This window comes from Gobio gobio (genome assembly GCF_949357685.1).
Source record: "Gobio gobio genome assembly, chromosome: 2".
Taxonomy (NCBI): Eukaryota; Metazoa; Chordata; class Actinopteri; order Cypriniformes; family Gobionidae; genus Gobio; species Gobio gobio.
In genome coordinates this window covers 665380-693375 of record NC_137098.1, presented here as the reverse complement: position 1 = coordinate 693375, position 27996 = coordinate 665380, and the positions used below count along the sequence as shown (strand labels likewise).

The 27996-nt window shown below is 46.0% G+C and overlaps 1 protein-coding gene across 1 annotated transcript; it reads left to right on the top strand.

Moving 5' to 3' along the window:
- The first annotated feature begins 5 nt into the window (after positions 1-5).
- LOC307119296 (macrophage mannose receptor 1-like) lies at positions 6-27989 on the top strand. Its single transcript, XM_079805490.1, has 15 exons — positions 6-527; positions 7893-8059; positions 8167-8231; positions 8348-8448; positions 10454-10593; positions 10682-10784; positions 15838-16019; positions 18744-18849; positions 19098-19330; positions 24131-24296; positions 24536-24688; positions 26478-26594; positions 26732-26893; positions 26999-27025; positions 27110-27989. Exons 1-15 carry the CDS (start codon positions 455-457, stop codon positions 27235-27237), a joined length of 1923 nt encoding a protein of 640 aa, XP_079661616.1. The 5' UTR covers positions 6-454; the 3' UTR covers positions 27238-27989.
- The last annotated feature ends 7 nt before the right edge of the window (positions 27990-27996 follow it).

Genomic DNA, 27996 nt, shown 5'->3' with positions numbered 1-27996 from the left:
AAGCTGACTAGAATGGCTCACAAATCAGCCGAACACTTTGTGAAACACAATGCTTGGCATCATGACTTGTGCATGAAATTGGGGGTAAACACAAGCAGAGACGGACACTTCTCTCTGTCCATGAAGTGACTAAACTCTGCACTTTTCTACCCGTTCTCCTCTTTACTCCAGCACTAGAGGAAGATGATCAGCACATATTATCATCTATCAGTCTGTTGAGGAGTTGCTCTGCTAGATTGCACAGGTTTAGAGAATAGTTGTAGAAGTAGTCAAGTCAAGGTCTTTGACACAGGTACAGCTGTAAATGCAGGATAGGGATGATGTGCCACTGCTTCCCCCCCGACACACCCCCAAACGCATGACAGGATACAATCATTTAACTGGGAGAAAGGTGTATATAAGCCTCACACACTTCAAACACACACATGCTTGGATTACTGGTTAAAGGACAAACATGACGAAATATGCCGTCCCATCGTTTGTGTTGCTCTCTTTATTTGTTGCGTTAAAACCTTCAGCTCAAACAGGTACGTCCCTGATTTAATGCTTATTAATGGGAATGTCACACTTCCCTAGAATGGAATTGCATTGATATATTATTTAGTTGTGCCCTTGTTGAGTAACTTCACATGCCAGTTATGCTAGTCATTATTTTCTCTAATGTAGGATTGCCTTATAATGATATAAAACATTTCATATTCAAGTATATTCTGTGGGCATACATTAGAGCATTGTTTAAAAGCTTTCATGGCTCAAGACTTGACAGAGTTTGCATTTATTTAGTCATTATATTTATGCAAAAATTCCCTAGGATATATACAATTAGAAATAAATTTGACAATATGAAGTCAAATTAAATGGTCTGGGTGAATTTTCGAGTTCATATGATTCAAGTTTGAGTGACTGTTTGACCACAGAATTTGCATTATAAGGATTATACAGATTCAGGACAGCCTCAAGATGTTGCTATATGTGGGTAAAATGGACATAAGCGGGTTTTCCCATTATATACAGTACGATGTATATCCATTGTATCTACTTTGCATATTAATGTGTTCTTGGGGCAATATGTCATGAAAAAAGAAGTGTGATAATGGGAGTAGTAATTGGCAAGATTTTGATAAAATTGTCTAATTTTCCATAGGAATATTGAAACATAATTTTGTTCCCTATTGACTTGTTGTGTCTCCAGAATAAGTCTAAAGTGGACGTGTATGAAATCAATGCCCTGATTCTTAACAGAAAGTCATATTTTGATTTGAAACCCCATAACATTTTTCCTAAAATGTTAATTTATGATAAATGATAAAAAACTTGTCAGATTTAAATGATAATTACAAAATATTATCATATTCCAGTAAGAGTGCTAAATTTGATCATTCAGTCATTGTTAAAGTCCAAGAAGAGGCAGTCGTCATTGTGAAACTTTAAAACATTATATGTTATCTCTGAAAAGCCCTGAATGTGCTCTGTAGTGATTTTACCTTCGTCCATTCAAGGATGCTAAGTAAGGTAGTGATTGGTACTCACGTCACCACTGATGTTGTGAGTTTTGAATCACCGGTCACTTAAGGTGTGGTTATGAGTACATCAGATGACCATCCTCTCTTAGTTTGGGACACTAGTCAAGGTCTTTTACCTTGGCTCTATGAGAACACTCCAAAAAGGAGGCACTTCAATCATTTTAGATTGCATGTAAAGTGGGGAGAGTTGGTCAGCTGATTTATCTGAAAGATCGGTGAGTGTGGCGAGGTGGACGAGCGAGAGACATGGGAGGAGCGAGCGAGACCGGTGAGGGATTGAGAATGAGCGTCACCTGCGAGGCACACCGGTCTCGAGTCCTCTCATGAGGGAGCACAGAGGATATAAGGACGAGCGGCTCCAGTGAAGGACGAGAGAGGACCAGGCCTGGATTTTAAGTTGTGTTTTGTTTACATTTCGTTATGTGTGTGTGCGCTGCAGTCGTCCATGAGGGGCTGCCGCTTTTACTTTCATTTTGTGTGTATTATTTTATTAAAGTCTGTTGAATGTTCGCCGTTTCCCGCCTCCTTCTTCCCACATGAACAAACAACGTTACAGGGAGTTCCCTTTCGAAAGGGAACTCGCGCTGCGTCAGCTTGACGCTACGGGGAACGCCTTCAGCGTGACAGGTGTCTGAATCACAATCGAATCACGTCAATCCTATTGACCGGCGACAGCCCATGACATCATCAAAGTGCGACCAGGAAGTATATAAGGGCGCCTTACCAACATGACACCGCTTCTTCGTCTTCAGGGACTGTTTGTCTGCTTCGAGAGAAAGAATCACGAATAAAAAGCAATGAAACACACAGGGAAGTCCAAGCATAACTTCCGGAAGTGCGCGGATCCGTGTCCCAGGTTCCTTACACCTGAGGACACACATACCCTTTGTGTGTTTTGTCTGGGGGAAGAGCACGCTCGGGAGGTTCTCGAGGGAGCCTCCTGTGCCAACTGCGAGCGTCTTCCCATCCGGACGCTCCGCTCTCGTCTGGCCCTCTTCTCGAGGGAAGTGGGTCCAGCTTCTGGGGACGGTCCCGCCGGTGCTGAGGCCGAGCGCCGGCTGCAATCATGGGGTTCCCAGATGGATCTGGCTCATCGTCTAGAGAGAGGCGTGGTTCTCTCTGACGATCGGTCAGATCGCGAGGGGCAGCTGCCGGGGGAGGAGTCAGACCTTTCCTCCCTTTCGTCAGCTGGTGCTCTTCCGGATGAGCAAGGGGTAGCTGAGCAGGGTGGTGACGAAGTATCAGCTGAGGCTGAACCCTCTCAGCCGCCCTGCCCCGTGTATGACGAGCTGCTGGAAGTGATGGAGCGTGCCACTGCTAGACTGCAGCTACAGTGGCGGCGCGCGAGGAGAGAGCCCGCGCGTTCGAGCCGCCTCGATGATCGGTTTCTCTCCGACGTCAATCCAGCAGCTCCTGGGAGCCTTCCATTCCTCCCCGATCTTCATGATCAGATCTCGGGGGCATGGAAGAAGCCGTACTCGGCTCGGATCTTTTGTTATCAGCGAGGGAATTTCGCTGATGTCGAGGGATCCGCCGAGTCCGGTTATGTGTCGATGCCACCAATCGACAAGACGTTCGCGAACTATCTCGCGTCTGGGAGGCCATCGACACTGAGAACTCCCGCCCTGCCCTCTAAGGCGCTGAAGACCACCTCACGCCTTAACGGCAGGGCATACACGTCGGCAGGTCAGGCTGCGTCGGCGTTGCACACTATGGCGGTGTTGCAAGCTTACCAGGCTGATCTGCTGAGGGATCTCGATCAGGGGGAGGGCCTACCCCCTGATGCGATGGCCGAGCTGCGTCGCACCACAGATTTTGCTCTCCGGGCTACCAAACAAACAGCGGTCGCCATCGGTCGTTCGATGGCGGCCATGGTAGCCACGGAGAGACATCTGTGGCTGAACCTGGCGGACATCGGGGGGAAAGAAAAGACCTTTCTCCTCGATGCCCCGGTTTCGCCCTCTGAACTCTTCGGCACCTCCGTCGAGGCGGTGGTGGGAAGGTTTAGAGAGGCGAGGGCACGCTCGGCGGCATTTAGATCATGCATCCCGCGGAGATCCGGGGCGGCACCCAGACAGGCGGGAAGCTCCGGTCCGTCACGGTCTGAGGACTGGCGGCAGGACCAGCGAGCCAGCGTCGCTTCTCGCGCGCCCCCTCCTGGTTGGAGCAGGGCGTGAAAAAAGCGTGACTCCCGCACTCAGAAGAGGAAGGACGTCGGACAAGTGACCCGGAACCAGCGCCATGGAGGGCCACGTTGGGATCAGTCTCCGCCTCCGAGGAGGCGCTAGACTAACGCAGGCCCTTCCTCCTTCTAATAATTCCCTTTTCCCCTACGCCTCTTACATCAGGCGGTGGGCCCGTGATGAGCGGGAAAAGGAAGTACCCCAATCTCTGACGGCCCGCCAGGCCTGGTGTGTGAGAGCGCCCTCGAGCGGGTCGGTGGTAATGCTGCACCTAAGCACACACATTATGAATAAAGATTGTGGTTGAATATCAATGGCGCGCTGCAGGCGAGCGGGTAAGTCCCCTGTGGGGAAAATATTAATACATTTTCTGTTCCATGCTCCCTGCTGAGGATTTCGGGATCACTTTGGAGTAGTTGGATATTTCTGTGGACGGCCAGAACGAATGCAATTTACAAGCCAGTTGCTTTAAAAGTATATTCAGCAGGTTTTTGCAAGCGCTGTTGATTATGTTTTTTATCTCTAAAAAAAAAAAAAAAACGGGAATATCACCGGCTCATTCCTGCGGGTGTGTAGCGCTTTTTTCTGAATATAGGAAGGCTGCGTGTAAGAATTCCCAGCTTCAAGCTTGTAACTGGTAGCCACCTCAGGGTAGAGCGGCCTGCGCCCTCTCTCAGTGTAAGACTGGCTAGAGAATTGGGATCAGACTGTTACAACTACAGCTAGATCTAAAAAGAGCCCATTAAAACAAAACAGGTTTAGATCTATTTTGGCCTACGCTTCTAGGGTTAAAAAAAAAAAAAAAAATTTCCCTAATGTAGCCGTCTCTTACGTAGAGTCGTCCGGCCAAGGCCCGCCCCCTTTTCTGTGTTCGGGGTTTTTTACTAGCAATACAGATGGTGCTGTGCAGTATGTGATAGCGACCTAGCCAGTGGTCGCTTGGAGGGGTAGGCCATCCTTTTTGTTTGGTGTAAGGATGTTGTATATGTTGTTCAACTTTGCCCTCCAGAGCTAGTTGTTTTAAGCCGCCAGTTCTTTGGAATTATACCTGGCATGTGGCAGTACTCCTCTGTTAAAACAGGGTAGATTAGAGTATTTCGCTAACCTAGCTCTGTATCATTCTGCCTCACCCATGGCTTGGGTTGAGCGGCACTTCTTAACCTTTGTAAAAAAAAAAAAAAAAAATATGGTCTGGTAGTGAGCTCCCTTGTAGCCAGAGCATTGCCATGGCTGACGCCCTTGCATTTAAACGATAGGCCGCTTCAAAAGCTAGGTCCTTCATTGGGCGGGTGGCGTACGTGGTACTACCCCCGTTTAGGGGGTCCAGGGCGTTGTTTTGCCGAGTATCCTGTCATGAGTAATGTAATTAGGTTCCAGAGCTTGTAGGCGCTGCTGGTAAGACTGCAACTGTCATACAGTAGGCCCGAAAAGTGGGCCGCTGGGATGGATTAGCCCCAGGTTGGGACCTTGGAGAACTTGGGCAGTCTGGGCAGTAGACTCCGGGTCAGGTGGTAGGCCTCAGTAGGCCTCCTTGCGAGTGAGTCCCGACGTTGGGGAGGTTAGCGATTAATAGCTGCAACCTAGATAGGTTGTCAGCTTTGGAAAGTAGGCCTTTTGCAAAGTCGGCCCCTTTTGATTGCTATGTGTTTACTCCCCAACGATGTCAGCCTCAAGTAGCAGAATTTTCAACTAATAACTTCTCTTTGTTGTCTTGTCAGCCAGCAGAGGAGCCGCTGTCAGCCGGGAGATATAGCAGCCAGTCTCGTGCCTGCCACAACAGGAAGCCGCCTCCGCGGATCTGCTGTAAGGCTCCTTGGACGCCAGTCGACCATGATAAGTCAGTGCGGCTGCCTGACTGTCCCTAGGGGTGAGCCCCGGGACCAGGATGCCTCTGGCAAAAAAATGGACTAACATGGACTGCTGGCAGATGGTAGGCCTTACTCTGCCTCCCGGTGAGCTCGCTACCAGGCGATAGGCCGCACTGGGCCTCCCTGAGGGGGAATTCCCGAGTCAGAATGCTCGGGCGGCTAGCATAGCCTGCTATTAGGTAGCGGGCCTCTCCAGGCCTCCCTGAGGGGATGAGCTCCTGTTTCCAGCTGCATCGACAGTGGGCTTCGACTGCTATTATGGGGATGGGCCTTATCTGGCCTCCCTTTGGCCGAGTTCCCGAGTTGGTTCCTCGAGCATTTGGCATGTACTGCTATCATGCAATAGGCCTCACTAGGCCTCCCTGAGGGGTTGGGTTCTCAGTTCAAGAACTGTTTACTGGCATATGCTGACAGCTAGTGGTATCTGCCCCTTATTTGGCAGCATCTGAGGATGGTCTTACCCTGGCGCGACTGAGGTCGCTTCTGCTACTTGGTTCCCATGGGAGGGAATCTAGCCTACAACCTGGCTTACCTACCGGGCAGCCCCTTCCTAAGCTCCCCTCTCTCCGAGGGTCGTCTGTGAGCCCGAAGCTGCCTGGGCCTGATCAGATGGTCGTAGGCCCCTCGCGAGGCCTCCCAAGTTGGATCAGCTTTTAGGCCAGTCTGGCCTCCTGAGTGTTTCTACCTGATAATAGCTCAGTAGATCCTAGGATCGAGCAGATTGACTCCCCTCGCTGGCAAGGGTAGAAAGCGCTATGCTGAGTACTGCTCTCCAGAATGCCCGTCTCTGAGATCCGGCTCGAGGAGGACACTGCCATTCTGCAGTCCCTTGGACTGGATGCCTCTTCAGGAGGCGAGTATCCAGAGGCTCTGTTCTCGAACAGACAAGGATGGCCCGGCCGAAGTGCCCCTTGAAAAAGGCACCAAGCTAGGCCGCCTTGGCGGCGTTAGTGGCTGGCTGGGGCGCCCTAGGGCCCCCTAGCCACATTCCCTTAAAGGAGCCCCCTTCCTTTGAATGGGTTGGATCCAGGCCTTTGAGCGGCCTGATTAGGACCTCGTGCAGCCGCACTAAGGTTCCTGACGAGGCTTATAGCTTGGGCTATGACCGTAGGGAATGCTGTCACTGACAGCCTTGTGTGACCAGAGGGGGAGTGGTTCAGGCATTTCATTTGAATTTGCTTGTCCTGAGAGTTGTCACTGCCAGTGGGCATGCACTCCCCTCGGCATGGCTCATTTGCATACTGTACACAGTTAGAAGTCTTTAAAGTGTTTTTAAAGTTTACCAACGCATTTCTCACTTTCCAAACTACCATCAGAATACCCTTGGCAATATTCTAAACAAATAGACACTAAACATGATGGGAAAAGATTGAACTGTTCATTCATTTGTTCATTAACAGCTGAATTTGTGTAAGGTGTTGCATTACAAATAGCTGTCACTGAGAAAACTTACTCCTCTTAAATGGAGGTGTGTAGTTTACATCAGTCTTAAGGTTTCCAAACACAATTGTGAATGGATTTGGATGGATCATTGTGGATCATTTGCTTTCACCCACTACTGCTAAGGTCCTGTGGAATTTGTATGGCAGTCACAGACCAGGACATTAAGGATTAATCTCAGGTTGGGGTGAAGGGCAGAAACTGCATGTGGACCAATGAGATAGCCTGTCCTTCCTGGGCTTGGTACTAGAGCTGGTCTTCTTGCCCTCTAAGAGGTGTCTGGCTGTTGTCTTAGCATCTTTATCTGATGGCGTTGGACAGTTTGTTTGTGTTAGTCCACCAATATCCAATCAAAATGTAGCAAACCTTTGTCCACTGTTATGGGCAGAGAGGGGCCGGCCATAAACTGGGTCCTGGAATGTGCTGTCCACTACAGCTCTTTACAGGACATTCAGACTCAAAACTGTGACCTGCAGTCAGGCAAGTCCCGTTCTCCTGGAAACCGCCAAACCCAGACTCGTCCATGGGATTGTCAGACAGAGAAGCGTGATTGGTCACTCAGAGAACACGTCTCCACTGCTCTAGAGTCCAGTGGTGGCGCGCTTTACCCCACTGCATCCCACACTTTGCATTGCACTTGGTGCTGTAAGGCTTGGATGAGCTGCTCGGCCATGGAAACCCATTCCATGAAGCTCTACACACTGGGCTTGAGCTCATCTGAAGGCCACAGAAGTTTGGAGGTCTGGAGCTCTTGAATCTGCAGAAAGTTGGCCGCTTCTGTGACCCTCAGCATGCGACTTTACTTGCAGTAGCTGACTAGTACAAGTCACAAAATCACAGATGAAGACAATTACAAGTTATGTCTTTTTATTCTGCAGTGGAATATATCATGACATCTGATGGCTGGATCCAGTACAACGGCAGTCAGTACTTCATTAATGAGGACCTCCGGTCTATGGAAGACGCTCGTTCGTTCTGCAAGAAGAATCATGCCGATCTTGTTGTCATTAACAGTCAAACAGAGAACATGTTTGTAAGGAAGCAGGTAAATTACTGTAATGAGCTCATAGTGGAATCACTCAAACTCTATCAGTTAATGTTGTAACATTTATTGCGTTATCATTCAATATGGCCACTGACACTGTTTTCCAGATATCTAGGAAGTCAGAGAGTCAATACTACATTGGGATGAGGGTGGAGCTGGATAAATCCTTTAGGTGAGTATGAAAGAGTTGGATACAGTGTGCATAAACTAGTTATTTTTAGCAAGGCATTGTTTAATTTAAGTACATTTGTGCTGGTTTTATAACAGAGCTTTTTGTTGTATTTATAGCTGGGTGGATGGTTCGCCTGTTGTACACACGTCATGGAATCAAAATGAACCAAATTTTGCCAATAATGATGAGAACTGTGTGACCATTAACAAGAGAGCGGGTAAGGACTCATCATCAGTATTGTTCCTATATAGAGAAGCATTTCCGTGTGGCGTAAAGCAAGGGTGTTCATTCCTGCAGATCCCTGTTCACACGGATCCACGTAAACTATTAAAAACGCTGTATTCTGCTACCTGACCAGTAGATGGTGATATCACTTTGTAAAGAAATGCATGTCCATGACATTAGAGGTTCCCTTTCAAGGGAACTCCCGTTGCATCGAATGACGCTATGGGAACGCAATGCGCGATGAAGTCAGACGAGACGTCAGAGCGAATGACGTCATGAACCAGGAAGCTATATAGCCTGCCCAAAACAAAGCCGCGCTAGCTTCAAGAGTCTGAAGTAGCGCTCTGTGTGATATCTGTTCAGTGGTTTTTCAAGTGTTTTTTCTAGTTCAGTAAAATAAAAGCTAAACAAAAACACAATGGCAGACAAGCAGCAGTTTAGAGTGTGTGTGCACCCTTGCTCGCGTTTCCTTACGGGTGGGGACACACACATTTTGTGTGTTGCATGTTTGGGAGAGGAGCATGCACGGTCAGCGCTCGAGGGCGCTGGCTGTGAGCACTGTCACGGTTCATCTATTCACACCGATGCGACTACTTCAGACTCTTGAAGCTAGCGCGGCTTTGTTTTGGGCAGGCTATATAGCTTCCTGGTTCGTGACGTCACCCGCTCTGACGTCTCGTCTCACCATTGGACTGATTTGACATGTGCTTATGACTTCATCACGCATTGCTTTCCCATTGCATCATTCGATGCAACACTCGTTCCCTCTTCAGGGAACCGAGGTTACAGTCGTAACCTAGGTGTTTTTTTTCATCCCAGTCCCACTAGGTTCTATTCTGCAGCCTCCCGCTCCCACTTAAAATTAACTTTTTGTTCTCCCGCTTACCGCTTAGAATGATTTTCTTCCCGACCCGACTGATTCTACTAAATTTAGACCTCGTTTCCAGATTTAAATTTCCCCTAAAGAAAGAGAGTGACTGGGATAACAAATATAAAATGTTGGCTGTACATACTTTTTTTTTTTGTCTTATCATGATACTTTCAATACCATAAGACATGTCACAGAGAAAAATAGGCTAAATCAAATAAGACATCTGTCACTCAAAATTATAAGGCAAAAATACAAATAAACGAAAACTGACGGCTTACTAGCTATAGCTACTGCAAAATTAAATGTTTTTTTTATCATCCATGCAAGAACAGAATGTTTCATTACTGAACGTCTTCAAAATCCGACCACAAAGGCTGAATGTTCTCTCGGAAGGTGCTCTCGGGGACGGGATGCAAAGAACATATATTGCCAGGTTCAGGGCAGGGAACTGGGAACTGTGTGAATGCCACCATTGCTGATCATTTTGTTCACTTCAAGTTCAAGCGCGGATATGCTGTTGTTAAAGGATGTCGGGAGCTGCCGGGCTATTGTCAGACTGCCCGCTCCCATCCAAAGTACACCAGAGTTACCGACCACTACCACCTTTTATATGTTCTCCCGTGCCACATGAAAACTGATCGGGTTCCGCAAGGATGCAGACCTCTACATGATGGCACAGTTTTCACAAATTCGCATTTTTGTAGTTTACAAGGAGACAATAACAGGATCGTTTTCAAAAGTTCGCGTTTTCAGGCCCCCAAAATGCTATTGTTGTGTTAATGAACGGCCAAAACACATACAAAGTTTTCAGTTTTTAAAACAGATGTCTCTCAAATCAAACATGCCTGACTCAACCCATCAGCTTATTAGTAGAGACTCAAAGCCTGTGTTCAACTCCACTTTTAGACATACACTTTCACACTTCCCTAAGCATTTTTGGTTTATACTTCTATTAGTGCAATGAATATTGATTAATGGGTATAGGTTTTACATAAGCCTATAACATTAATTCAGTGTTCTTATACGGCACCAACAATCTTATGATATATTTGACTATAAAATGTTTATATCTGCATTATTCTCTAATTCCTTGCAGAAAGTATTAGCAATATGTTTTATTTTAAAGGATTCTGGAATGATATTAACTGTGGTGTGGAGTTGCCCTCTATCTGTAAAAGAAGTTCAGACTTTGTCAAAGCCACCATGTCGCCTTCCACTGTAGCACCAGGAGGCTGTACTCCAGAATGGACCAGGTTTCAGGGCAGAGTGAGTCATTTCATCATAAAATCATAATATTACCAGGCCCACATGGAATCTGCACATTCTAATTAAAAGCATTTGTGTTTTCCAAAAGTGTTACAAGTTTTTTAATAGTAAGAAGACGTGGCATGAAGCTCGGGACCACTGCATTTCACATGGAGGCAACCTGGTGTCAATTCGTAGTCATGAAGCGCAAGGTGAGCATTACACTTTTGACACTTTTACATGCACACCAAAAACTGGTTATTGTGACAAATCTGCTTATTTGTGTTTGCATGCACTGTGTTAGCAGCATAACTGTCCACATGCAGCGTCGACAGTAAGGGACTTGCTCCACATATTGCTGTAAATTTAGTTACCTGGTCCTCTGTTCCTCTGGCTTCACCTTAGTCCTCTGAGCCTGCCGTTGTCCTCTGAGCCTGCCCTGGTTCTCTGTTCCTCTGGCTTCACCTTGGTCCTCTGAGCCTGCCCTGGTCATCTGTTCCTCTGGCTTCACCTTAGTCCTCTGAGCCTGCCCTAGTCATCTGTTCCTCTGGCTTCACCGCGGTCCTCTGTGCCTGCCATTGTCCTCTGTTCCTCAGGTTTCACCTTGGTCCTCTGAGCCTGCCTTGGTCCTCTGTTCCTCTGGCTTCACCTTGGTCCTCTGTTCCTCTGGCTTCACCTTGGTCCTCTGTTCCTCTGGCTTCACCTTGGTCCTCTGTTCCTCTGGCTTCACCTTGGTCCTCTGTTCCTCTGGCTTCACCTTGGTCCTCGGAGCCTGCCCTGGTCATCTGTTCCTCTGGCTTCACCTTAGTTCTCTGAGCCTGCCCTGGTCACCTGTTCCTCTGGCTTACACGCAGTCCTCTGTGCCTGCCATTGTCCTCTGTTCCTCTGGTTTCACCTTGGTCCTCTGAGCCTGCCTTGGTCCTCTGTTCCTCTGGCTTCACCTTGGTCCTCTGTTCCTCTGGCTTCACCTTGGTCCTCTGTTCCTCTGGCTTCACCTTGGTCCTCTGAACCTGCCCTGGTCATCTGTTCCTCTGGCTTCACCTTGGTCCTCTGAGCCTGCCCTTGTCATCTGTTCCTCTGGCTTCACCTTGGTCCTCTGAGCCTGCCCTGGTCATCTGTTCCTCTGGCTTCACCTTAGTCCTCTGAGCCTGCCCTGGTCATCTGTTCCTCTGGCTTCACCGCGGTCCTCTGTGCCTGCCATTGTCCTCTGTTCCTCAGGTTTCACCTTGGTCCTCTGAGCCTGCCTTGGTCCTCTGTTCCTCTGGCTTCACCTTAGTCCTCTGTTCCTCTGGCTTCACCTCTGTCCTCTGTTCCTCTGGCTTCACCTTGGTCCTCGGAGCCTGCCCTGGTCATCTGTTCCTCTGGCTTCACCTTAGTTCTCTGAGCCTGCCCTGGTCACCTGTTCCTCTTGCTTCTCCGCAGTCCTCTGTGCCTGCCATTGTCCTCTGTTCCTCTGGTTTCACCTTGGTCCTCTGAGCCTGCCTTGGTCCTCTGTTCCTCTGGCTTCACCTTGGTCCTCTGTTCCTCTGGCTTCACCTTGGTCCTCTGTTCCTCTGGCTTCACCTTGGTCCTCTGAACCTGCCCTGGTCGTCTGTTCCTCTGGCTTCACCTTGGTCCTCTGAGCCTGCCCTTGTCATCTGTTCCTCTGGCTTCACCTTGGTCCTCGGAGCCTGCCCTGGTCATCTGTTCCTCTGGCTTCACCTTAGTTCTCTGAGCCTGCCCTGGTCACCTGTTCCTCTTGCTTCTCCGCAGTCCTCTGTGCCTGCCATTGTCCTCTGTTCCTCTGGTTTCACCTTGGTCCTCTGAGCCTGCCTTGGTCCTCTGTTCCTCTGGCTTCACCTTGGTCCTCTGTTCCTCTGGCTTCACCTTGGTCCTCTGTTCCTCTGGCTTCACCTTGGTCCTCTGAACCTGCCCTGGTCGTCTGTTCCTCTGGCTTCACCTTGGTCCTCTGAGCCTGCCCTTGTCATCTGTTCCTCTGGCTTCACCTTGGTCCTCTGAGCCTGCCCTGGTCATCTGTTCCTCTGGCATCACCTTAGTCCTCTGAGCCTGCCCTGGTCATCCGTTCCTCTGGCTTCACCGCGGTCCTCTGAGCCTGCCTTGGTCCTCTGTTCCTCTGGCTTCACCTTGGTCCTCTGAGCCTGCCCTGGTCATCTGTTCCTCTGACTTCACCTTAGTCCTCTGAGCCTGCCCTGGTTATCTGTTCCTCTGGCTTCTCCACGGTCCTCTGAGCCTGCCGTTGTCCTCTGTTCCTCTGGTTTCACCTTGGTCCTCTGAGCCTGCCCTGGTTATCTGTTCCTCTGGCTTCACCTTAATCCTCTGAGCCTGTCCTGGTCATCTGTTCCTCTGGCTTCACCTTAGTCCTCTGAGCCTGCCCTGGTCATCTGTTCCTCTGGCTTCACCTTGGTCCTCTGAGCCTGCCTTGGTCCTCTGTTCCTCTGGCTTCACCTTGGTCCTCTGAGCCTGCCCTGGTCATCTGTTCCTCTGGCTTCACCTTAGTCCTCTGAGCCTGCCCTGGTCATCTGTTCCTCTGACTTCACCTTAGTCCTCTGAGCCTGCCCTGGTCATCTGTTCCTCTGGCTTCACTTTGGTCCTCCGAGCCTTCCTTTGTCCTCTGTTCCTCTGGCTTCACCTTGGTCCTCTGAGCCTGCCCTGGTCATCTGTTCCTCTGGCTTCACCTTGGTCCTCTGAGCCTGCCCTGGTCATCTGTTCCTCTGGCTTCACCTTGGTCCTCTGAGCCTGCCCTGGTCATCTGTTCCTCTGGCTTCACCTTAGTCCTCTGAGCCTGCCCTGGTTATCTGTTCCTCTGGCTTCACCTTGGTCTTCTGAGCCTGCCCTGATCATCTGTTCCTCTGGCTTAACCTTAGTCCTCTGAGCCTGCCCTGGTCATCTGTTCCTCTGGATTCACCTTGGTCCTCTGAGCCTGCCTTGGTCCTCTGTTCCTCTGGCTTCACCTTGGTCCTCTGAGCCTGCCGTTGTCCTCTGTTCCTCTGGTTTCACCTTGGTCCTCTGAGCCTGCCGTTGTCCTCTGTTCCTCTGGTTTCACCTTGGTCCTCTGAGCCTGCCCTGGTTATCTGTTCCTTTGGCTTCACCTTGGTCCTCTGAGCCTGCCCTGGTTATCTGTTCCTTTGGCTTTACCTTGGTCCTCTGAGCCTGCCCTGGTTATCTGTTCCTTTGGCTTCACCTTAATCCTCTGAGCCTGCCCTGGTCATCTGTTCCTCTGGCTTCACCTTAGTCCTCTGACTCTACCCTGATCTTCTGTTCTTCCGGCTCCACCGTGGTCCTCCGAGCCTGCCTTGGTCCTCTGTTCCTCTGGCTTCACCTTGGTCCTCTGAGCCTGCCCTGGTCATCTGTTCCTCTGGCTTCACCTTGGTCCTCTGAGCCTGCCCTGGTCATCTGTTCCTCCGGCTTCACCTTAGTCCTCTGAGCCTGCCCTGGTCATCTGTTCCTCTGGCTTCACCTTAGTCCTCTGAGCCTGTCCTGGTCATCTGTTCCTCTAGCTTCACCTTCCTCAGTCCTCCATACCACGACTCTGCCATGGTCATTGGTCTAGTGTGCTCTGCCCTGGATATCCATCTCTTCGGCTCTGCCATGGTCATCCACTCCTCCTACTCCACCGTGGTCCCACTGTAGTCCCTTACTCTGCCAGCTCCACCAGGGTCATCTCCTCCATCAGGTATCATGTCTTGTTTGTGTTTCTTTAGTTTAGTTTATTTTCCTGTGTTTAGTCTTGGTGCCCTTGGCTGCTATTGTTACTGATTTGTTAATTGCTTCTGGTTTTGTTTATTTTGTATTTGTTCTCATTGTAATAAACTGCTCTTGTGTTCACACTCACACTCTCCTTTAATAGATAATACTTGACACTTCCACTTCCTGATTTCATACAGAGCAGATGTGCCTTCTATCTGCTCCCCGCTCTGCTTTGGCGCTGATCTTTTTGTCTTTTTTTCTTGACTCCCTGCTTGCTGGACTCCTGAAAATACTGAAATGGAATTAATTAACTGGTCTCTCAGCGTGAAGTCCATTCATGAACCGGACGCTCGCCACTGACGCTGAGGATCAGAACGGATTGATCAACTATGATCTGGAAAATTACCGAAGATCAGCTAAATGGATTAAGATTTTGACCCCCTGCTTCCCTCACCCCACCGTCCAGCTTGTCCCTATCTCTCGGTTTGGAGGTCAGCTTGACAGCTGGGTCCTGCTATCTTGCTTTCGTTCCCTGTGCACTGCCATATCTCCCTTCAAGGACAAGCCACAGAACTGAACTTGAAAACATCTTAAGTTATGGCTAACATTCTCACACAACACCGGAATCTTCAAGACTCTTACTCGCATCATACACAGTTCACCCCCATCCCTGCCCCCATCCAACCGTCTGCCTCCCCCTTTCCTCCTTCCTATCTCCCTTACTATTCCCAACAAAAAATACCATCACGTGACCACATGTACTGTGTGTACTATGTATGTAATGTTTGCATGTATGCTTAGCAATCTGCATTTCTTTTTTTCTGGAGAGCGTGTGGCGGCGCTTTAAATAGCTGCGGTTCGGAGGCTTGCTCCAAACTCATTTCGTTGCATTGTACTTGTACATGTGTAATGACAATAAACTTGAATCTCATCTCACGTTACAGAACACTACTGTCTTCAAAAACTTTAGAAAGGACTTTTTAACCCCTAGAGTTTTTTTTTCTTATCAGTGCGAAAGATACTCAAAATACTCTGTTTATTTTGGTCATACAGGCAAGTGTTATACATCCTTATAATCAGTTAAGTTTCTACTTTTATTTGTGTACACTCACAAAAAAAAGTGTTGCACGATCTGCAGCCTCTCTCTCACTGAAGCCCATTCTAATACTCTTCAGAAAATGAACTGTAACTAAGTGAATACTTGTCACACAAACATGAGACATATATCTAAAGAAATGTTGTAATGTCAGGTTATTAATGTATAATTCAAATCGGGGAAAAAGACTCTGTTTATGTAATTTGTTTGAAAAGAGAGATGTCAGTCGTTCATGTTAATTAGCAGTGGGAAAAAAGCACAAATTTCAGAGCATGATAACTTCTAAAGGGTCCCGAAACTGGCTCAGACCAGTAGGGGTTGCACTTGAATATAATACCATGTTCTTACCAGGCACAACAGGTAAGTTTATAACAATATTCAATTCGTCTGTCCACACAGAAAACTAAGATTCTGCTTAGGAACCAGCCGATCACAAAATTAATTAAATATATCTTTTTGATTCTTTTTTTGTTTGTTTGCAGCATTCCTTACTACTCTAATACTTGGTTCAGATGATGCCGTATGGACTGGTTTTAATGATATCAACACGGATATGAGGTTTTTATGGACTGATGGAAAAGGTGTCAGCTACACAAACTGGGCCAATGGTCAACCTTCAATACTCCAAGAAGGGGCTGGCAGGTTTGACTACTATTCTTCAGAGGCAGGTATTCACATTATATTGATGACAAAGGCTATCCTGTATCTATAAAGATGACCAGAATCATCACTTTCTCTTTTGAGATGAGATGTTTATGCCAGTTTGAGTGCTACTAATAAAATCAGTACACACCAGGTTGTTTCGATTTCGTCTGATTCAGCCTCAAACATATACGGCTCTATCACAGCGCAATTTAGCCTGACTAGCCAGACCCACATCAAGATGTTGGGTCTGGGAACTCACCATTGGCAGGGCTCAATCTGAGGGGCGGGATAAACGTTTGTATTTCAAATTCCCTCTGCACGCAAAAGGGGAAGTGGAGCTAGATGATAGATAAAATTTTCATTATTTATTCAATTCATTCGTATCCGGTTGGCAAAACTCCAAACACATCTTCCTTTCTTAAGAATGACGTCAGTGCCGTTCTTTGTTCTTTTCTCAAAGAAAAGCTTAACTCCAAGTCTTCCAGAGTCACAGCCAAAGCTGATTCGAAAGACGCTGTTCGCCAGCTTCTTTGTGTACAAGTAGCACGCGGAACCGCCACAACTCTGCCGTCAGAGTTGTCTTCACTTTTATCTTTTTACACATTCATTTCCCACATATAATTGAATGAGGAAATGATGGAATGAGCCACAATAGACTAGCATGTTGACTACTTGAACATACATTTTGCTCTCCTTTCTTTCTGGCCAGCAAATGTCTCAATGACTCTCTGATTAAAGTCAGTCATCTCAGTAGTGTCATGACGTTTGCATTGTTCAGATATTTGAGGTCTCTTACCCCCATTGTTGTCCACAAAACTTCAGTACCGACACTTTGAAATAAAAGACAGGGAAAGCAATAAAGGGCATTGGTAACAACACATCCAGCCAGCCACCTCCGTTTCTCATAACAAGCGTGTGAAGCTCCGAGTGCAGCTGCGTCCTGTCACTGGCCTGATGATGCTGGATCTGTAAATCGTGTTGGTCCGGTTCGGGATCTTCCAACGAACGCCTTGTGAAAGAATTTGGTTAAACTGCTGCCATCTCTACGAAACTGATCATCCTAATAAGGTTTTGGCGGAGTCGGAGTGACTGTGTCGCCCGCGCACTTTCGCTTTAGTGGCCAAGAGTGTAAAGTTGAATGACAGGTGACGAGAACCAATCAGATTGGATAAAATAACACGCATCCAATTCTGATTCGCCAGGGACGCAGCAACCTGCGTCCGGAGGAGGATCTTTAAGTACCAATGAGAGACCAGATTCAGGTCACATGCTGCCCATATATTTTTAGACTCAGAGAGATATCCATTTGTCCGGCGTCCCTCACGCAAGAAACGTATTGAAGAACATATAAAATAGTTAACCCATCAAATCCAGTTTTTATTAAATGCTGAGGCTCTTACTAACAGCCAGCACATCGTATGAGTAAACTATTTTATTTTTATTTCACTTTTATATCATTTTTGTATACATGTATATTTCTGGAATTTTGATGGGGGCGGCGCCCCAGCGCCTTCTATTGACCAGCCGCCACTGGTACCCGGAACTGACCTGGACCCGTCTATTATTTCAAAAGCTGGAACCGAACCCGGCGCAAAGACACAGACCCGACTGGACCCGATTGTCACATATTTCCACAGAAAACTGATATTAACAAGTCAATAAACAAATTGCGAAACATATAACTTTTTGTCTTACCTATAGCTGTCGTCTCCCTTCCTTGTAACGTTACTTGATTGTGATGCATTACATCCTTGCCAAAAAGTTAAATCTGTGTTATTCCTCTCTTGTTATTCCAAGCATGCTTAATTCACTCATCATTTCAGCTTTAAAAGTCCACTTTATGTCACGGGTGACAAATGCGTCTTTGCACATTTGCATTTCGACTCGAGTTAACTCGCATAATAACTGTGACTGTTTGCCTTTTTGAACTATTATAACAAACTATCATCTCTGTGAGCCGAGTCTGACCACCAAAACTTGAAGATTAAACAAGACGGTTCATATTATTATTAAAGTCGGTCACTGCGGAAGCTCGGGTTGCCATAGAAACATGACACACGCTTGAGACTGCATATGCGCGTTAGCTGGAGCTTTTTTATGCACTTTGAGCATCATAGAAAACATTTGTGACCAATGGCGCCGCTCCCACCATGCGCATCACGGGACTGTTTGTGACAGTTTACCTGAGATTTTTTTGCAAATTTGAAATATACTATTCATTGTTTTTTAGCTTTTTTCGCACATAACTCATGAAGGTATCCATTATTGCTGTGCACTTGCAACGGCTGAGAGAGAGAGCGAGCCATGAGAGAGAGATCACTCGTGTTTTTCTTCGTTCTTTTTTTTAAACCTTATTTCCCGGCTCACACTTTTCTTATCCTAATTTTACAAGTTGCAAGTTACAAAAAACACACAAGCAGTGCTGACTGACTCTGATCACGGGCAGGTGTTCTCCGAGTCCAGATCGACTCTGCATTACACACAAATGTTAAACAGACCCGGGACCCGAAGAAATAGATTGGGACCCGACCCAGACCGGGCTGATCATTTAAAATATAGACCCGAACCCGTACGGGTCCCGGGGGCTCCGTGAAGACCTCTATTGTTGAACCCAGTTGTGAATGTGAAAATATATTCTACAAAGTAATCTTGCTACAGTTACCGCAATTTATGTTCGTTTCTTTGTTTGTTTGTTTGTTTTTTTAAATGCTGAGTTAATGAATCTGAACTTTGTTCCATCCAGCACTTTGACTGTGTTGTCATGATTAGAAACCCAGGAGCGATGACAGGTCTGTGGAAAGTCGAATTTTGCGACGTTCGAAGAGGTTTCATCTGCAAGAGGTCAACAGGTTAGAGAGGAAACGCTGCAAACATTGTACCTGAAATAACAATACATTAACACAATGATTTTAGTTTAGTTTTAACTCCTTCACAAATGCACTGGTCACAGCTCAAGGTAATCTCTGCAGTAAAATGTTATCACTTACATTACAACACAAATCAGTTTATTGGTAACGTTTAACCAGGTCAGTGCTCATTTCAAAGTGTATATTACACATAAAATATATGTAACCTGTGTGTAACCTTTGTGTTCTAGACTCCCAGCTGGCTCATCCGGTGACCACAGCATTGTCACATCATTTTATTTCACTGGGAAATTATTCATACAAGGTGCAGATGGAGAAAATGAGCTGGGATGAAGCAAGGAGGCAGTGTAAAGCAGATGACGCTGACCTTGCCAGTGTGCTGGATTCCATCAGCCAGGCTTACACCATCCTTAGAGTCAGCAAACTGAAGGAGCCTTTGTGGATTGGCCTCAACAGCAACCTGGTACACAATCACATTTGAAAATCTGTAATTCCTGTGTGCATACAGTACAAAGATTTTGCCAAATTATAAACATTTCCTAGATCAACATCCTTGTGCTGGATTTCACCCGTTTCACTTGAAACTGGCCTCACATCAGAAGGAGCGTCCGTCTGCTTACGCTCGAAAAAGAGGGATGGGAATTAGCCGGGCTTGATGCCACCAAAATTAATAAAAATGGCCCCCCCAAATCAAGCAAAGAGGTCCCTGAATGAGTTCTTGATTTTAATATTTAGAACAGGATAGAGAATATTTTCACAAATATCAGCACAATTTCAAATGTGATAGCCTATTGGTTTTATGCAACAGTTCAATAAACAAGAAGTTAATGTTAGATTGATTGATTTAATTGATTGATGAATACTTTATTAATCCCTTTAGGGAAATTCAAACAACCAGTAGCTCACATAACATCAAATAGTTACAGACAATAAAATCACACAAACAACCAACTTCTAATAAATAAATAACACAGCCACAACAACCTATTAAAAGGGCCACAATAAAGGGCATAGTAGCATACTTTTTTTTTTAAAACAACACCTTGCCTAAATAAATAAATAATTCAAATACAAACTAAATATATATAATACAAATTGATAGCTCACTAAAATAACTACAAAAACAGCCTAAAATAAGAATAAACTCCCCTAAAGGATTATTAGGAACACCTGTTCAATTTCTCATTAATGCAATTATCTAATCAACCAATCACATGGCAGATGCTTCAATGCATTTAGGGGTGTGGTCCTGGTCAATCTCCTGAACTCCACACTGAATGTCGGAATGGGAAAGAAAGGTGATTTAAGCAATTTTGAGCGTGGCATGGTTGTTGGTGCCAGACGGGCCGGTCTGAGTATTTCACAATCTGCTCAGTTACTGGGATTTTCACACACAACCATTTCTAGGGTTTACAAAGAATGGTGTGAAAAGGGAAAAGCATCCAGTATGCGGCAGTCCTGTGGGAGAAAATGCCTTGTTGATGCTAGAGGTCAGAGGTCATGGGCCGACTGATTCAAGCTGATAGAAGAGACACTTTGACTGAAATAACCACTCGTTACAACCGAGGTCTGCAGCAAAGCATTTGTGAAGCCACAACACACACAACCTTGAGGCGGATGGGCTACAACAGCAGAAGACCCCACCGGGTACCACTCATCTCCACTACAAAGAGGAAAAAGAGGCGACAATTTGCACAAGCTCACCAAAATTGGACAGTTGAAGACTGTAAAAATGTTGCCTGGTCTGATGAGTCTGGATTTCTGTTGAGACATTCAGATGGTAGAGTCAGAATTTGGCATAAACAGAATGAGAACATGGATCCATCATGCCTTGTTCCCACTGTGCAGGCTGCTGCTGGTGGTGTTATGGTGTGGGGGATGTTTTCTTGGCAAACTTTAGGCCCCTTAGTGCCAATTGGGCATGGTTTAAATGCCATGGCCTACCTGAGCATTGTTTCTGCCCATGTCCATCCCTTTATGAGCACCATGTCCCCATCCTCTGATGGCTACTTCCAGCAGGATAATGCACCGTCACAAAGCTCCAATCATTTCAAACTGGTTTCTTGAACATGACAATGAGTTCACTGGACTAAAATGGCCCCCACAGTCACCAGATCTCAACCCAATAGAGCATCTTTGGGATGTGGTGGAACGGGAGCTTCGTGCCCTGGATGTGCATCCCACAAATCTCCATCAACTGCAAGATGCTCTCCTATCAATATGGGCCAACATTTCTAAAGAATGCTTTCAGCACCTTGTTGAATCAATGCCACGTAGAATTAAGGCAGTTCTGAAGGCGAAAGGGGTCAAACACAGTATTAGTGTGTGTTCCTAATAATCCTTTAGGTGAGTGTATTACCTCAGCATGACCAGTCTTTCGTAAGGTTATAGTGAAAAGAAAGAATTCTGGGAGATCAAGAACTGTTAAACAGCCTAATGGCCGTAAGAATAAAATATCTTCTAAACCTTTCAGGTGACTTTTATTTTAGACCCTTGTCTGTTTTTGCTCTATTTTGCAACAAATTCAGAAAACCATATTCAGGTGATCAATGTAAATAATTGGTAATCAGATTAGTTACATTAAAAATGATGGATTTTCAATGCCGCTTCCTTAAGATTCTCCCGCCAAAAAACCCCTTGCAGAATCTGTGAAAATGTGAATAATTTTAACAAAATAAGAGGGATCATGCTTGGAGACAGCCATTCGCTTCTGCTGGCCTCCGTAACGGATGAAGAGCTGTTCTGAGGTCCTGAAGCTTTGCATTCTGCCCATGTATAACCACAGAGCACGGACGGGACAGAGAAAAGCCAGGGCTGGGTCTGCCTCCTCCGAGGGGAGCGCTTGCAGGTTCACTACCTGGGGTTAGGGTTAGGGTTAGGTTTAGGCTAGGGAGTGGTGGGAACCATGGGCACATATCCAGGCCTCAGGATTACGTGAGAGTTAGCCGGCCCCAATTCTAGGCACGATTCGTTGACCGAAAATGCGTGCAGGTCCTCCGCCCTCTTGGAGTACTGACTTCCACGACAGAATTTTTGCTCATGGCTCTCTGCGCTCTCTGTGGTGTCATAAGCACCAGAGATAAATCCCAAGAGGGTACAGACTGAGAGCCAGGCGGATTTAATCTCCTCACCCCCCTCAGAAACCCGACAATCAGATCATGCTTCCCCAAAGATTCACCCACTGCATTGTGATGTGTGGCAATAGTGGCAACATACACTTGCGGGTGGCGGGAGACAGCCTTCGCTCCAACCCATCCTGCAGGAAGGAGAGCACAGAGCTGATCAGACACTTCAGGGGTCTCCCCGCAGGGAAGAGCACCACTCAACGAAGAGGGTCCCACTTAAAACTGTAGCCGAAGTGATGGGTTAGGGACAGGTGTGGTGGTATGGGTAAGTTTAAGGGTAGGGTTAGGGACAGGTGTGGTGGAATGGGTAAGTTTAAGGGTAGGGTTAGGGACATGTGTGGTGGTATGGATAAGTTTAAGGGTAGGGTTAGGTGTAAGGGAAGTGTCAACTGTGTAATTACAAATGTAACTACAGAAATTCATTACAGGTGTAATTACATGCAGGTATTTTTAAAAATGTAAGTACGATGTAAAAACATGTATGGACACAATAAGTGCATTGTATCAAATGATTAATTAAAATGTTAGTACATAGTAGTTAAGGCCAACTAATATAAAGTGGGTCCCACATTTTCACAGATTCTGCAAGGGGTGTGTAAACTTTTGAGAAAGACTGTATGCCTGGTCATATTTTCTTGAGGCAGTCTACTGGACACAATATGGCAAATCAATGTGTCCTGCGTGTCAGACAGTGGTAATGCATCCAAACTCCATCAGTGACAGAAATGGAGAACAAAAAATAATTACGAGAAACCCAAGGTTGTAGGAATAGGTTTTGGTTAGGATTGAGGATCAGGGTTAAGATTTGACAGGAATGTTGTTCCAGGTCCATCAAAAGATGTTGAACATGTTCTACATGACAAAATCATGTTTGCGACTAGAATGCTGAGACATGTTCCCTTTCAGTCAGTCATGTTCAACGTTACATCGACATCACCAACGTATTAAGATCACTTCTGGGAGCCCTATCAGTTTCAAGTGTATACAGAACCGTTCACCGTGTCTCAAACCTTCTAGGTTGGATGATTGGTATCTTGGGGCGACCCGTGCCGGTTCTCAGCGCCCTGCCCCAGTGCCCTTCTTCCCAGAAGTGCATAAGGAGCTTACTAGATCGTGGATGGCACCTTTTTCTGCCAGAAACTAGGCTAGTAGCTCCTCCCTACTCACTACCCTCAATGGCAGGCCAGATTAGTCCCGCTTTCTCGTTCGCCTGAAGCCTGGTTAGTGCTTCCCAGCCTGTCCTGCTGGCTCATCCATACTATCAGACTTGGCTATGCGATTCAGTTCGCCCTGCGGCCCCCAAGTTAAGGGAAATCCACTTCACCTCCGTGCTGAAGGAGGGTGCTCCTGTTTTATGGCCGGAGATCCAGGTCCGACTGGCAAATGACGCGATAGAGCTGGTCCCTCCAGCCGATATGAAGACAGGTTTCTACAGCCGGTACTTAATTGTACCCAAGAAAGGCGGTGGGTTACGGCCAATCCTGGACCTGCGGTTCTTGAATCAGTCCCTACACAGGCTGCCGTTCAAGATGCTAACGCAGAAACGCATCTTCAGGTGCATCCGTCCCCAAAATTGGTTTGCAGCGATCGTCCTGAAGGACGCGTGCTTTCATGTCTCGATTCTCCCTCGACACAGACCATTCCTACGCTTTGCATTCGAGGGGCGGGTATATCAGTCCTACGCCCCGTGACTTTACGAAGGTCGTGGAGTTGCTCCCAAGAGAGAGCGTGGTGTTCACCTACTCAACTACCTCGATGACTGGCTGATTCGTGTGCGAACACAAGGACATGGTGCTCAGTCACCTCAGCCAGTTGGAACTTTGGGTCCGACTGGGAAAAGAGCAAACTCTCCCCCGTGCAGAGGATCTCTTTTCTCGGTATGGAGTTGGACTCGATCAATCTGACAGTGTCCAGTCTGTGTTGAACTGCTTGAATTCATTGAGAAACAGAACAGCAGTCCCACTGGAACATTTTCAGAGGCTCCTGGGGCATATGGCATCCGCAGCCACAGTAATGCCGCTCGGATTTGTTCATATGAGGCCGCTTCAACACTGGCTCCACAACAAGGGTTACATACATAACCGAGACGTTTTAACATCAAGAGCCTTACGAATGACTTTTTTTGTTTGTTGCTTCAGACAAGTGGACGTTACCGCTGGGTGGACAACTGGCTTCTAAAATACAGCAAATGGGCAACAGGAGAGCCCAAAAATAATTTAGCTTGTGTATATATTGATACGGATGGCAACTGGAAAACGGCTACATGCAACAACACGTATTATTCCCTGTGCAAGCGATCCCCAGGTATTTCATTCACAATCATTTCATCCAATTAATACCTAGATCGTTTTGCATAATTTAACTTGAGAACTGGTGTGCTATTACTTTTGTGACCATTTCCTTCACACACTAAGATCAACTATAGAAAAAAATTTACTTTATCATTGTTTGTCTGAATACTCAATTCTGATTGGCTGGAAGATGTGCATTAAAATCGTTTGAAGAGTAAGTTAATATGCTAATGTACTTCCACTGTCCCGCAGACGTCGCTCCCCCAGATCCTCCTCAGATGCCTGGGAACTGCCCCAGATCTAAGAGGCGCAAAACCTGGATCCCTTTCAGAGGACACTGCTACGCCTTCATGGCCTCCATGTCGGACAACTGGGCTCGTGCCACAAATGAATGCATGAGTATAGGTAGGCATTACTTTCTGTTCAGTAGATCATCTGTTTTAATTTAAACATAATTCTAACAGAGTAAATGAGATTATTGCATCAATACAGTGATACTATATAATGATACTCATCCACCTTCATTTCACACGAACACGAAGATGAAGATTACACAGCAGTCTTTAATAAATCCACAGGTTCAAAGTAGTGTAACACAGTGGTTCTCAAACCTGTCCTGGAGTACCACCAGCCCTGCACATTTTGTATGTCTCCCTCGTCTATCAAGTCAAGTCAACTTTATTTATATAGCACTGTTTACAATGCAGATTGTTTCACAGTAGCTTCACAGTGTTAAACAGGAAAATAATGCCACAGAATTTGATTCGGCCGTACAGCCGTTCTGGAGAAAACGGTGATGTCATCAGCTCATTTCAATTATCATACAGTAACAATGTGGGAAGATCAGTAATTTAGTTTATATGGTTAATTTAGTTTACTAATTAGATTTATTTGGATATTTAGTTGAAGATGTAGTGCCCCCAACTGAGCAAGCCAAGCCAGAGGCGACAGTGGCAAGAACCCAAACCCCATCAGGAGCATAATGGAGAAAAATAAACCTTGGAGAAACCAGGCTCAGTCGGGGGGGCAGTTCTCCTCTGGCCAATTAACAAACAGCGTATGATTTTTATTCTGGAAACTTTACAGGTCAGATTCTAATTGATTCTAATTGACACGGTCTCTGCAGACACTTCAGGGTCATGCGTTGGTCTATCACACCTGGTTCAACTCATGAGCTCATTAGTAGAGACTGCAACACCTGAAAGGGGTGTGTCAGATATAGGGAGACATACAACATGCGCAGGGCTGGTGGTACTTAAGGACAGGTTTGAGAACCACTGGCGTAAAGGCCGAGCTCAACACACAAACATACATACATGAGACCCGACCACATTGAACTGAAAGAAGGGAACTTAAATACAAGTGCAAATGAGGTGATTAACAACACACAGCTGACAGTGATGACTCAAATCAGAAACCATGACAACAAACAAGTGGCGGGAAATGGTGCAAACAGGAAAACAAAGTCCAAACTGAGTGAAAGTGTAACACAAAGTGTTATGAAATACTTAACTCACGGTTTGTGATGCAACTGCTGTCAGATCCAATACAGTCGCTGCTTCATCTGTCAACAATAGTTTCCACCAATAAAATTCTCCATTACACTGTGCCTCAGTCAAATGCTCAGAACAAACATATAATCCTCTGACGTGATCCACCATCCACTTGTTTCCAAGGTGATGGTGATCTTCTGAAATCTGTACAGAGACTCAAATCAGCTGTTTAAACTGGACAATTAATGTCAACGTTCTTTTGCTCTTCCATTTATCCTGTTGTTGGCAGATATCAGAAACTGAACAGACATCTGTATACTGCATCAGTGTAGACAGCGTCAGTCATTATAATGGCTTCTGTTTGCTCTTGAAGCGATGCTCACATCCAGTGTGGGCAAATGTCAGCCGTTAAGAGACTGAACGCCAGTGGGCGGGGCCTATAGAATGATGATGTATAAACAATGGTCGATGTCTTGCTCTGGAGGTGGGCATATGCCATCACAGGGCATGTGTGACATCACAGATCACCCAATATCCAAACAAGCTGTTTTTGGAGCTTGATTAAATAAATGCTGCGTTTATAACGAGGAGGATGTTTTAATGGTACAAAGACCTCTTATGTCAAAAGATCAAGGCAGTGCCGATTTTTCACAGAAAAACGTTTGAAATAAAAATTGCAGGAGTAAAAACTGTAATTTCAGGGGCAACGTTGCTGACTATCGAGGACTCATTAGAATCCAGGTTTATCCTTCAGAATGTGGAGCCCATGAAGGATCGAATCCATTCGTTCTGGATCGGCATGCACCGCACTTATACGGGTTAGAAATAAATCCAGACAAACACAATACTCTAAATGATCTCAGAAGCACCGTCTGATAGTGTGTGTGTGTGTGTGTGTGTGTGTGTGTGTGTGTGTGTGTGTGTGTGTGTGTGTGTGTGTGTGTGTGTGTCACAGGTCAATGGATGTGGATTGATAATACAGTGGTCGATTACACAAACTGGAAGCCCGGGATGCCTAATGATGTTGGTTCTTGTGTGGAGATCCAGTCGAGCACTGGGATGTGGAACACCGCACACTGCATTATTTACAGGCCTTATATCTGCAAGATTGCAAAAGGTTAGTTATGCAAGCAGATATACAAATGCAACTTTAATAGATTACTCAGTTTAACAGTGTAGGCTACCTTTCGTAAACATGTACACATATGTCTTTATATTTCAGTTATACCACCAACAGCAGCAGTACCACGTATGTAGCTACGTTTCATTCATTGAAATGAATTATAATTAGGGCTGTCATAAGATGAAAGTTTAATGCTGTTTAATTCTGCAGTCGGGGTGTTGGAAGAGGATTCTTATAGCTCCGCGGTCATCGCAGTCGGGGTCATCCTGGTCATCATCGCTGTGGCAGGCCTCGGCACATTTCTGTTCTTCAAGAGAAGCCCTAGACCTGTGTTTTAGAGAGTGTGTGTTTGACAACAGACTTGACAGTCCTCCGTAAGCCTGAAAGTCATTTCAGAACATCTCCAAGAGCTCTTCATCTGGAAAGCAGCTGTTGTGTAAAAGTATCCTTTAACCCGACCTTACTTTACCCTTTATCGATCACCTCGATTTTTTTCTTATCAGTGCCAAATAGACTCAAATAACAATGCAAGTGTTATACATCATTATAATCTGTTACGTTTCTACTTTTATTTGTGTACACTCACAATAAAAACAAAATGTTGTGCTTTTGCAAAATAAAGAAAACAAACATGATGTGCGATCTGCAGCCTCTGTCAATGAAGTCTAATCTGATTCTCTTCAGAAAATGAACTGTAACTTAGTGAATACTAGTCCCACAAACATGAGGCACATGTCTAAAGAAATGTTGGAATGTCAGGTTTTAAATAATGTAAATCAAATTGAAAACAAATATTCTGTTTATGTAATCTGTTTGAAAAGAGAGAGATGTCAGTCATTATCCACTAATGCGGCCATGCCCACGGAGCGTGAATTCTTTTGAAAGTCAAATTAAAGGGAGAAAGGGGTAAGATGAGCCAGTGGGTAAGTTGACCCACCCCCTTAATTTTGGAATCTGTACACTTTTATTGTCATGTGACCATATATTTTGGAACCACTCATTTCTGCCAGACTGTGAACAGGAGAAGCAGACGGGAGGAGTGAAAGGCACCCCTTTACTTTAAAAACTTGTCAAAGTAAAATATTTGCATAACAGAT

What these genes read in the sequence shown, in the direction of transcription:
- LOC307119296 (XM_079805490.1), top strand. Translation starts at nt 455, where the DNA reads ATGACGAAATATGCCGTCCCATCGTTTGTGTTGCTCTCTTTATTTGTT. An exon ending in ACATGTTTGTAAGGAAGCAG is followed by an intron (nt 8,060 to 8,166) that starts GTAAATTACTGT and finishes ACTGTTTTCCAG; the next exon opens with ATATCTAGGAAGTCAGAGAG. An exon ending in TTGACTACTATTCTTCAGAG is followed by an intron (nt 16,020 to 18,743) that starts GCAGGTATTCAC and finishes TGTTCCATCCAG; the next exon opens with CACTTTGACTGTGTTGTCAT.